Here is a 12,782-nt window from a genome sequence, read left to right as displayed (position 1 = left end):
TATTTTGTTTCAAATTTGAGCATTTTTTTAGTTGCTTTTCTTCCATCTGAGCTGCAATCAGATGATAAATTAATGATAATTTACTCGACTCTTTAGTGCTATGACAAAGTGACAGACAAGGAGAGCAGTGCTTACTGCAGCTGCATCCACACCGAAAGAGATTATCTCATCACGCATCACCTATTAGCTGATTGCTGGTCGCTTGCAGATGTTGCACACTCTGGTTGCCTAGGTAACTCTTTAATATATTTATTACTAGGTCACATGTCATCCAAAACTATACTCTGCTCTCATTGTCACTGGCTTCAATCACTCACCTGGAACTGGAGAACATTTTACGCTTGGGAGCTGGACACTTGCTGTTGTCAGTGATTATGCTGCTAATGGTGACTTGAAGTTACAAATTACAATTAACCTTAAAAGGTATCTGATTAACCCACCGCTGGGCCAACACTGATTGAAAGCATCAAATCACTGCAACTTTATCATGATACAGAGTTTGCTTAAAATAAATTGAAGAGTTTTTCATGTCTGTGTAGTTGTAGTGTCAGTGATAGGTAGCAGATTTGAAAGCACGTTACAGGAGGGAAAATGAGGCCAATAATTGGAACGAGCTAAGACATATCAATATGTCTGAGTGGATGACTGTAAAAAAAAGAAAGATCCAATTTACTGATGCAACAGAACGGTAAGGAGGCAAGCATGAGAAAATGTGTTTCAAATCCACAGTGAAAACTGTTTGTTGGAGTGGGGTACAAAGAGAAAGCAGCACTTCAGTCTTCAGAGACATGCTGCACACTGAGGTATACAATCCCCAGCAGTAATGCCTGCTAACATACAGTATGTCAAAACGTTACATAAGAAGCACTTAAAGGCAGTTGAAGTGCAAATAGTGCTGAGTGTTATGGACTTTACCTTCACAGTCCCTGAGCTCAAACATATCTGAACATTTATGGGGCACTCGGTAACTGAAAACGCCAGCCATTCCTCATATCGCTATAACAACACCGTTATTGAGTTTTTGTTCCAGAGCTAGTTCAAATAAGGCAAAGGTATTCTAAAACCCCAAATCTTTTTATTCGATTCCATTACTCAAGGCAAGGCAAGTTTATTTATATAGCACAATTCAACAGCAAGATCATTCAAAGAGCTTTACAGGGACATTAAAAAACTAAAACAAATAAAAAGCATGATTTAAAATGGAAAAAACAAACAAAAAACACGAGATAAAATCAGTAGTTAAAATGTAAGTTTTGAAATTTTAACTTAAAAGTAAAACAGTGTGGATTTGGTGCTTTATTCCAATATAGCTGAGAACAGCTGAGTCTTCAAGCTGGATTTAAATAAACTGAGTGTTTCAGCTGATCAAGTCAAGTCAAGTCAACTTTATTTGTCAATTCTGCCACATGTACAGGACATACACAGAATAGAAATTGCGTTACTCTCAAACCCTAGTGATTAGAAAAATGCAAATAAAATAATTAAAAAGTAAAAATTTAAATAAATACAATACAATTTTACGTATAACAAAAAAAAGCTATGCAATATACAATATACAAGTAAGAAGGCATAGTGGTGCAAAATAGGCAAATAGTGCAAATGGGGATTTAGTAGTGTACGGTAAGAGATAGTGTAACAACAGAGTCTTATGAGGTCCAATGCTTAAGCAGTCCAATGCTCCACAAAGTGACTGGAGCAGGCCAGTGAGTGAGTCAGAGAGTGTGTGTGTGTGTGTGACAGAGTTCAGTGAGACCGTGGTGGAGAAGAGGGGAGAGGGGGGCAGAATCGGGAGGGAGTTTAGCTTCCTGACAGCCTGATGGATGAAGCTGTCCTTCAGTCTGCTGGTCCTGGCCTGGAGACTCCGCAGTCTCCTCCCTGACGGCAGCAGCTTGAAGAAGCTTTGCATTGGGTGCGTGGGATCAGCCGCTATGCAAAGGGCTTTTTTAGTGAGACGGGTGCTGTAAATGTCCTGGAGGGAGGGGAGAGAGACACCAATGATCCTCTCTGCAGCTCTCACTATGCGTTGGAGGGATCTATGGCAGGACGCATTGCAGGCTCCAAACCACACAGTGATGCAGCTCGACAGGATGCTCTCGATGGTGCCTCTGTAGAAAGTGTGCATGATGGGGGCTGGTGCTCCTGCTCTTCTTAGTTTGCGGAGAAAGAAGAGACGCTGCTGTGATTTCTTGGCCAGTGCTGTGGTGTTGTACGTCCAGGAGAGATCCTCTGTGATGTGCACACCCAAGAACTTGGTGCTGCTCACTCTCTCCACAGACGCTCCGTCAATGGTCAGAGGAGCATGTTGGGTGTGCATTCTCCTGAAGTCCACAACAATCTCCTTCGTCTTCTCCACATTCAGAGAGAGATTGTTGTCAGCACACCACGTGGCCAGGCGTCTCACCTCACTTCTGTAGTCGGTCTCATCCCTGTTGCTAATGAGACCCACCACCGTTGTGTCGTCCGCAAACTTGATGAAGAGGTTGGAGCTGTGTGATGGAGTGCAGTCATGGGTCAGCAGAGTGAAGAGGAGGGGGCTCAGCACACATCCCTGCGGGGCCCCCGTGTTTAAAATGATGGTGCTGGATGTATTACTGCCAACCCGTACTGCTTGAGGTCTTCCGGTGAGGAAATCCAACAGCCAGTTGCACAGTGAGGTGTTGAGCCCCAGCTGGACCAGTTTTTGAGTGAGCTGTTGGGGGATTATAGTGTTGAATGCTGAACTGAAGTCTATGAACAGCATTCGAACATATGAGTCTTTTTTGTCCAGGTGTGTGAGTGCTGAGTGGAGTGCAGTGGAGATGGCATCATCGGTTGAGCGATTGGGCCGATACGCAAACTGGAAGGGGTCCAGGGATGGGGGCAGGACAGTCTTGATGTGTTGCATGACTAGTCGTTTGAAGCACTTCATCAGGATGGGAGTAAGTGCAACAGGACGGTAGTCATTAAAGCAGGAGGGAGATGACTTTTTTGGGACCGGAATGATTGTGGTGGCTTTAAAACATGTGGGGACGACAGCCTGGATGAGTGATATGTTGAAGATGTCTGTGAAGACATCAGTGAGTTCCACTGCACAGTCTCTCAGTGCACGGATCGGAGGCTTTCTGGGAGTTTGGAGCATAAAAGCTGAATGCAGCTTCTCCATGTCTGGTTCTGACTCTGGGAACTGATAAACTAAACTCACTAACTCACTAAAATAAAAAAACAACTCTGATGTCTTTATATTTTAATCATAATAATAGTAATAATGCTAATTTGTATTTTACAACAGGTGGACTTTTTAAAAAAATCCCACCTGTTGTACAGGCAGGGAATGAACAGGCAGATGGGAGGGATATTAGTCTGTGACAACCTGGAAGTGCAACAGTTTCCCCACAGATATCCCTGATGATACAAGCCAAGTCACATAAATGCAGAAGGGAGCCAATGGGAGCTGAACACCAGGAAGAGACAGAAGGTGGTGAGGAATGCACAACAAGCTAACAATGGGAAATAAGAAGCAGCCTGAGCAGGAACACAAAAGGGGAAAATTGAGTTGAGAGGCAGAAAAGCAAGTAAATGAGAGAGAAACGGTGCAAAAGACAGAGTGAAGACACAATGGAGCTTTACCTTAAGCACGTGCAGTCACTTTAGCTTCTATGTGCCAGATATTAGTGTGTGCATCTATGGGCTGTGTACATGAAACTCCCGTTTTGTTAGTATTGGCCTTAAATGCTCAACATGTTAAGTAGAGATCAAGTCTGCTGTGAAGTGGGTTTTACAAGCTCCTCTGCAATGATATCCTACTCAATGTTTAACTCCCCCTAGCTTAATTTTGCTTGTTGCTTTATTAACACAAAACTGTTAAATGATTTAATATAATAATGTTAGAATATTATATTATATTATCTTTTACCGTGTTCACAGCAGTTTTGCTTTGCCAGGATCAACAATAAGTAATGCAAATTTAAAACATGTGAAAAATGATTTAAATGAAGACTTGATTGAATATTTAACAGCCACAAATGCAACAGTTGTAATTTTCATTACTGCCATTCACACAGTCTTTGTGCAATGCATGTATTTCTTCTGGAGAATCAGAATCAGAAACTTTATTGTCATTGTCATGAGAACAACGAAATGAAGAATGGTCCCCGATCATTGCATCATCCCTAGCAATATCAAAATATAAATAAAACAATAAAATTCAATAAATAAAATAGATAGAATACTTAAAATACTAATAAGATATAACAGTAAAACATTCACATACATTCCCACACACATGCTTCAGACCGTGCATAGATTAACACAAGAGTGGCGTGATGGACATTTTTTTGTAGTATTCAGATGTGTTATTGCAGTTGGATAACAGCTGTGTTTGAGTCTATTAGTCCTTGCTCTGATTGCCCTGTACCGTCTGCCTGAGGGCAACAGTTCGAACAGGGAGTGGCCAGGATGTGAGGTGTCTTTTATGATGTTTTGGGCCTTTTTAAAACAGTGGGCGTTGTGTAGAACTTCCAGTGTGGGGAGAGGGCAGCCAGTGATCTTTTGGGCGGTGTTAATGATCCCTTGGAGTGCTTTCCTCTGAGCCCCTGTGCAGCTAGTGTACCAGATGCATATGCAGTAAGTTAGAACACTCTCAATGGTGGCTCTGTAGAAGGACACCAGCAGTCTCTGTGTGATGTTATTCCTCCTGAGAATTCTCAGGAAGTACAGTCTCTGTTGGGCCTTTTTCAGCAGCTCGGAGGTGTTCACACTCCAGGAAAGGTTCTCCTCCTCCTGGAGCTCGACTCTGAGAGGTTTAAGTACAGTTGTGCTGTGTCCGAGGAACTCAGACCTTCTTTACCAGTGGATAAAGGTACAGTTAGGTCAAGTACAATCAAAAAAAATTAATTAATAAAAAATCTTGCTGTCATTTACAATCACACCTGATTTCTCGATTTCTGATTTGAGGGAGATTCTGAGTTCCAGATCAAGTGGTATTGTAGACAAGATATATATTCTAATACATTATTGGAATGACATATAGCTGTGAACACAGGCTAACGTATCATTCACAGTTCTGCACATATCTATTTTTAATATTTTCTATTTGCCCCTCTCAGCAGCTTCATCTCGTCTCCTTTCCTGATTTTGTTCTATAATTATCATTAAGCAGTGAAAATTTATCCTGTTTCACTGCATTTGTATTTGTTAACAGCCTGTTTGTTTCATGGTTACAGGCTTAAAGAAAACCCTTTAAAATATCCTCGCACTTCCTTCTATCTTTAAAGGCACATTTTGAAGTGATTCCCCAAAGCAAGACAGACATGAAAATGCTGGTGTCAGAGTCAGCTCATTTAAATCCTGTTCATTTTGTTGGACTGGAAAACACAGGTACCAAACTGGTTGTAGAAAATAGATGATATTCCAAACATCATAAAGGTCAATGTGCCTACGATTTCTTTTTACAAGTCAAGTCCCCAACATTAGTGAGTTGCATACTAATGTGCTTGTACTGTAAGTAAATGCTTACGGATGCAATCTCATGCAGTGGCTGATGTTATAATGTTGTGTTTCTTTAATCTGCTCGCTGCTCCGTATGCTTTGGTCATTTCATCTTTTTTTTCCCTCTTATGCTAAAATGCTTGGCCTGATCTTTTTGTGTTCATGCAGGAATAGAAAGATTCAGGTAAAAGCCTAAAAATATGGAACAGAATATGCAACACTGATCTCCTCACCTTGAAATGGCAGTGTTCCCCTTGATAAAAGGCTAATAAGTCTAATCAGGCCTGATTAATTACACCGATAGGCACTGTTGTTGCCAGCCTAATTGATGGCTTTATCTGTGTTTTGCTCTGTGCTGAAGGGATGATGGTGCTTCACAGAGACGCTAGAAAGATTTAGCCCAAATGAAGGTTATTGGTGCCAGAATAGAGAACTGGGTTGATGGGGCAAAGGGGTTCCTCCGTCCCATGTAGAAAAGGGCCTACTGAGGTACGTTGTAGGTCTATGGGCTAAGTGCTTGCCTCCATACAGACTGACTCTTTACTTCAGTCTGCTGTCTTTTCAGTTACAGCTCATGCCTCAGGAAGTCCAGAGAGTGTCTGTGCCCCTCTGAATGATAGCACATGTACGGAGGCTTTGTATTAGACTTGAGGGAACGGCTTTTCATTTTTGTCAAGAGCCCTTTTCAGACCTTATTCTGTTTGATTACAAGAGAAATCATTGTGACTGTGAGCCATGTAATCGCCACTGCACACCTGCCCAGGGGAGTGTTGCTGCTGCTGCTGAGAATAAACACAAAGTAAAGGATGTAGATGTTTCAATTCAAGTAAGAAAGAAATTAAGCAGAGCTTAAAAGCACTTGTTAGGACCCACATATTTGTAATCATTTTGAAGAAAACTGTATTTTGTTTAAATTAAATGTAGGGGTGGTGGTTTGAATGTCAAAATCAATGTGGCATCACTTGGGAGTTTTTGGCCACACTTGTAAATAATCCTGAAAAGGATAAGAGGAAGAGGATGGATGACATTTGTTTTATTTGGGCACAGTTTCACAACTAAAGACTGTTTTTATATCAAAAATAGTGTCAAGTCATGAAGAACATTTAAACATGCTGCTTTCAGCTTTTTGTTCCTCTGTATGTGTCTGTATAGTTTATTTCCATGTAAACACTGAGATGTTTTTCGCTTGCTTCACTGTGTTCATCTGATTGTTGTCTTTTGTTCTGCTTTAACTGTAGCCTTTGCAGGCATTGCCCTGCATGGCATCTCAGACTTAAGAGCCTTTGGGATGCTGGGAGTCATGTGCTCTATATTTATCCAGCTTTATGATTTATTAATAGTCTCCCCAGTATGCGCAGTACTAAAAATACACCAGAGCCAGAACATCTAGCTAGAAAGGGAGTGTTCAGAGGTTTGAGGAGAGATCTGTCCACTCAGCAGCTTTCCACTGTAACAACATGCACGTCTGGGATCATCGAAGGATTCAGGTTACCACAGTACGCAATATCGACTCTGTGTGGCAGCTTCAGGGACTGTTTAGCTGTGTTGTGTATGTTATGTTGTGTGTGTGCCTTGTTTTATGTCTGTTTCTCTCTCTTTCTGTCTCTTTCTAGTATGAATACTTTAATGCAGTGCTGATCAATGAGGTGGATGAGGAGGGGAACAGTGTAGAGCTGGGAGGGGAATTTATCCTGCAACCCAATGACCATTTTAACAACTTGTCAGTCAACCTCAACCTCAGCGTGGTGCAAGTCCCCACCAACATGTACAACAAAGGTACGTTCACGACCCCCAATGTAAAGTAAAAGTGCTTCAAAATGCATGTGCACAATACTGGCTTGGTTTAACCCTTAAATGGGTGAGAAAAGATATGTGGCAACTAAATGGACATCAAAATTGGCCTCCCCATGACTCAGGGTGTAGAACCACATGGATTTCTCCCAGCCAATCAGCAAAGATCAGGTTATGTGACAGTGACACAATTGTATCTGTCCAATCAGTAATGGCCTGGAGCATTTCAGACATCAGTGTTGTTTTACAATTTGAGATACTAGGTTTTTCGCCCCTACCTACTCTCACACCTGTGGTCCTAACATCAGAACAAGCTGTGGTATGTGGATGAAACCCATGTTTTTATAGTCAAAGGAGCTTGCAAAGAAAAGCGTCTGGACTTCTTTAAGTTGCTTGAAGACGTTTCACCTCTCATCCGAGAAGCTTCTTCAGTTCTAAGGTCAAATGGTGGAGAGTCCCAGATATAAACCTAGTGGACAAAAAGACAAAAACATGGCAAGTCCAGACACTTTTCTTTGCAAGCTCCTTTGACTACGATGACCTGGATGACTGAGAACCTTCACAGACACCATGTTTTTATAGTTCAGCAGTTAATCTACATGTTGAGATCACTTTTCTTGTTGTTGTTGTGTCACAGAAACGACTAAAAACACTGGTCTAAAAATGTGGAATCAGAAACACAGTTGGTGTGTGAGCTGATGCGCATGTCCGGAGGCAGATTTGAATTCATTAACTTTAACTATTTGGATCATCCCTGCCACACACTGACTTAATTAGCAGTTAAATAATTAGACTTCCACTACCACAACTCGAGAAGTCATGGCCTTGTACAAGGCTCAGCGGACAGCGTGAATGTCATGTCAACTTAACCAAGCTAACAGAGGCAAAGAAATTATAGGGCGAGAGCGAGAAGGGAAGAGGGAGACGTAAATGAGAAAGAAAGTAGGTTAAGTCAGACTGATGGAAGGTCTGAGCAACAGATTAATTGCAGCTAGGTGGAAAAAAGAGAGGAAGGAAGTGAGAGTGACAGGAGGTGAATGAATGAAATGAAATGAATGAAAGTGCTAGGAGCTGGGGTTGGCAGGCTTGTAGGCTGATACAGCGAGAGCAAAAGTAATTTTGATTTGATTCACAGGCAAATGAGTAGAGTTACACACACACATTCATACAAGCTAATACACACACGCAGCTTTAAAGATTTTACTTTTGCGAGATTTGTTCGTGGGTAGCAATAACTTCAGCTTATTAGCTGGAACTTCAGGGAGCTTTTCAAGATTTCAAGCCTCACTTTTCTGTTAAAAGACATTTACGTCTCTTTTATATGTCCTTAGAGTAAGAAAATGTATGTGTACAATTATTTAAAGCATTTGCAACCATTTTTGCAATAAATTTTAATTTTGTGACAATTGCATGTGCATGTCTTTAATGCTGGATTTGCACTTTTTATGTTTAATGTTACAGGATGCTAGCTAGCACTATATTTTTTTACAAGTACCACGATCTTACAGAAAGGGGGCTCGCAGGTGTTCAGACAGAAAATAGCCCTGTGCTGGAAAACACAAGGTGCTATATCAGGGCAGGTTTGGGCTACAGGTGCAGCTGAGAGGATGAAAAATGATCCAAGAAGGCCAGTTTTAGTAGCAAATCTAAGGTTTGAAGGGTCATCTGATGCTATTGCACTGCGCAGTGTTTCGGGTCATTGTAATGCAAGTTTTTAGAACTTTTAAAAAATCTTTAGCAGGCAGTCTAACAATCTTACTAAAATCTGAAGGTAATCTTTCAATAATCTTTTCTTCAGTATATTAAATTGATAATGATTCTGAGCAAAGTTCTGGGATGAAAAAGCAGTTTTTCCCACACAGTCAATCGCAGTCATCTCAACCTGTTCGTAATGCTGCTGAAGAGCTGTTTGTAGCCTCTGTACTTCATAAATTGTTTGGCATCAGCTGTGATGAATCGCAGTTTAGGTCCATGGCAGCAGAGAGCTCTCCCCCTCTCCAGAAATTAATCGCAAAAGGAGCTCGCCACTTTCAAACATCCATCTTTCAAAAATATATCTCACACAGTCATTTTTATGATGCTGAATGACAGAAACGTGACATGGAAAAGTAAACCTATGCACACATTTAAAGGGGGTCACAACAGTCCACGTATTTAAATCCAGTACGTATATTCATACATACACAGAGCAAATGCTTTTCCAATTCTCTCCCTTCATGGTTTCTTACTCGTGATATTTAGCTTTCCTCCTTGATCAGTGGACGTAACCTAATAACATGAATGATGTTAGCCTCTCTCTTCACATGTTGCCTCCTGTGAGATTCCTGACACCCCTCCCCCACCCATCACCTTCACTCAATACCAGGTTGAGATGCAAATGAGGAGACTTCACTCAGGCAAGTCTGCTGGACCAGACGGAGTGAGTCCCCTTGTCCTCAAGGCCTGTGCCCCCCAGCTGTGTGGAGTCTTTCATAAACTGTTTATGCTGAGTCTGAGTCTGCAGAGGGTCCCGGTGATGTGGAAGACATCATGCCTCGTCCCTGTACCAAAGACGCCTCGTCCCAGTGGCCCCCAGGATTACAGGCCCGTGGCACTGACCTCCCACATCATGAAGACCCTGGAAAGGCTCATCCTGGACCAGCTGCGACCCATAGTAAGACCACATCTGGATCCCCTTCAGTTCGCTTATCAGCCTCGTCTCGGAACAGAGGACGCCATCATCTACCTGCTCAATCGTGTCTACACCCATCTGGACCAGCCGGCGAGCACTGTGAGGGTCATGTTTTTTGACTTTTCCAGTGCTTTCAACACCATCAGGCCGACCCTCCTGGGTGATAAGTTAGCAGCGATGCAGGTGGATGCTTCTCTGGTGTCCTGGATTGTTGATTACCTGACAGGAAGACCACAATATGTACGTCTCCCACAGTGTGTGTCTGACAAGGTGATTAGCAACACAGGGGCACCACAGGGGACTGTCCTCTCCCCCTTCCTCTTCACCCTCTACACCACAGACTTCAGCCACTGCACAGAGACCTGGCATCTTCAGAAGTTTTCTGATGACTCTGCGGTGGTTGGATGCATCAGCAGGGATGATGAGACAGAGTACCGGGCTGTGGTCGACTCCTTTGTCACGTGGTGTGAGCAGAATCATCTGCAGCTCAACGTGGCAAAGACCAAGGAACTGATCGTGGACTTCAGGAAGACCAGGAAACACTTGACCCCTGTTTCAATCCAGGGGGTCAGTGTTGACACTGTGGAGGACTATAAATACCTTGGAGTACACATTGACAATAAACTGGACTGGGCTAAAAACACCACAGCACTTTACAGGAAGGGCCAGAGTCGTCTCTATTTTTTGAGGCGACTGAGGTCCTTCAACATCTGCCAGAAAATGCTGAGGATTTTCTATGAGTCTGTGGTGGCCAGTGCGATCCTCTATGCTGTTGCATGCTGGGGGAGCAGGCTGAGGGTCGCAGATGCCAACAGACTTAATAAACTGATCCGTAAGGCCAGCAATGTTGTGGGGATGGAGCTGGACTCCCTCAAGGTGGTGTCGGAGAGGCGGATGCTGTCCAAGATAAAGACAATGTTGGATAACACCTCCCACCCACTCCATGACATGCTGGTCAGTCACAGGAGCTCGTTCAGTGAGAGACTGAGATTACCGAAAAGCACCACTGAACGACACAGGAAATCATTCCTGCCTGTGGCCATCTCCCTGTACAACGCATCCACTTAACACACTGTTTGCTGCTACAACTACACATGTTTCTTTTCCAAATATTTATTTATAAGTGACTTATGTATGTATGTATGTATATATATGTATATATTGTACTATTCTTAGTTAGCGTATTGTCTGTCTTGTCTTAATGTTGGTTTAAAATGGAGCACTGTAACAAAAAATAATTTCCCCCAGGGATCAATAAAGTATTCTGATTCTGATTCTGATTCTGATGACAATAACCTGAATCGTGTGATTCAGGATAATAAAAGTAATATTTGTGCACATGAACATGTATATATAGTGTACAATGCTGTAATGATCGTGGCAGCTTCTTAGACTGAAGTGGAGTGCATTAGCTGAGATGAATTTAAATGACAGCTAATGGGGAAGTAGAGCCCATACTTCCTTCCTCATCATGAGCTGAGATTGTAATAGACACTCAAACTGCACCAGAAGTGACTATTGTTGTGTAAATATGGGCTGGATCAAATCCAGCCTCCTCTCAACTCCACTTCATAGAGGTGGATGGGTGTTTACTATCAAGAGAGGGCTTTAGTGTGCTAGCTTCCAGAGGAATAATTCAATCATGGCTTATTGGCATGACTGTTGACAGCAGAACAATGCTGGCAGCATAGACAATGATGGGGAACCTGTTATCTGCTTTTCTTTCTCTTTGTCCATTAGGTACTTGTCTGTCTGTCTCCCAGTAATTTTCTAGCTCTTTCTAGCTGCCTTCCTGTCTTTTTTATTGCAGTCTAAAGGGTATATTTTGTGTCTGTCCTGCCACACACTTGTGTCTGTCTGTCTGTGCATCCTGTTCTGCTCCCATCTTCCTCGCCCCGCTTCTGAACCAAGTAATAACCAGCTATAATACGCTTGTCTGTCTGGTCTCTAACCAGTACATTCATAACGCTCTCAGCCTGCAAATTGAAAAGAAGGTTTAGTAATTGGATTTGCCATTTGGACAGAATTATAAGCAAATACTATTTGCACATAATGTATGCAGTGTATAGCTGCACATGGTTATTGTGGAAGACGTGCAATGAATAAGCCCACATTTCCAGTTTTAGCAGCTTGATGCAATATTTAGCTTGAAGTTCATAGCTGTCTCTGTTTGTCTGTCTATCTATTGGCACCAATATAGTAACCCGTATGTTGTCTTAAATTGGTCATTTTTTCTTTTGGGTTTTTAATTGCCAAGCTGAGTTTAATTGTAGCATGATATTTATAGAATAGATATCACTAAGCCTATAACTGTAAGCATAAATTCAGGATGCAGTAACTACTGGTTTGTAAATTACTGCAAATGTATTAAAAAAAGTTATTTTGAAAAGATAAATGTTAAATAATAGCAGTAAGGTTTTACACATCAACATAACATCAAATCATCTGGTCCCCAGCAACCTCAGAATAACTGCAAAACAGGACATATTACACCATGTCATTATTTATTTAACAAATATTAAGACAAAGATTGAGGAGCAGTGTGTGAAAGACTAAGTATACCCTCACTATGTCCATAGGAATTAAGAGGAGCAGCCAAGTGAGGCTAATCAGATGCATTTGACTACCAAGTGTGAGCACCTCTATAAAGCAGAGGCTGTGGCAGCTTATAGATGAATCTAAATGTGTTGCAAAAATGTAAACTTGTATTTTGACATTTCCAGAGCATTCGGGGTTGTGTGAACATAATGCCAAAAAGGAAAGTCATCAGCAATGCTGAATGCGCCGCATCAGCCTGAAAAGGGTTACAAGACCATTTCCAAAACATATTAAATCCATCATCCAACTACGAGAA

The 12,782-nt window shown here is 42.0% G+C and overlaps 1 protein-coding gene across 1 annotated transcript in view; it reads left to right on the top strand.

Moving 5' to 3' along the window:
- Positions 1 to 12,782, top strand: part of cacna2d3a (calcium channel, voltage-dependent, alpha 2/delta subunit 3a) — a 138,927-nt gene that overhangs the window by 62,696 nt on the left and 63,449 nt on the right. The window contains exon 5 of the mRNA XM_085393552.1: positions 7,080 to 7,242. Coding sequence (XP_085249678.1) covers positions 7,080 to 7,242 — 163 coding nt within the window. The remainder of the gene's footprint in view (positions 1 to 7,079; positions 7,243 to 12,782) is intronic.

Source organism: Rhamphochromis longiceps, linkage group LG20 (assembly GCF_057381845.1).
Source record: "Rhamphochromis longiceps isolate RC_006_pf linkage group LG20, R_longiceps_female_GT1.1, whole genome shotgun sequence".
NCBI classification, from domain to species: Eukaryota; Metazoa; Chordata; class Actinopteri; order Cichliformes; family Cichlidae; genus Rhamphochromis; species Rhamphochromis longiceps.
The sequence above is the reverse complement of the archived record's forward strand: the minus strand, read 5'-3'. Positions and strand labels throughout refer to the sequence as shown.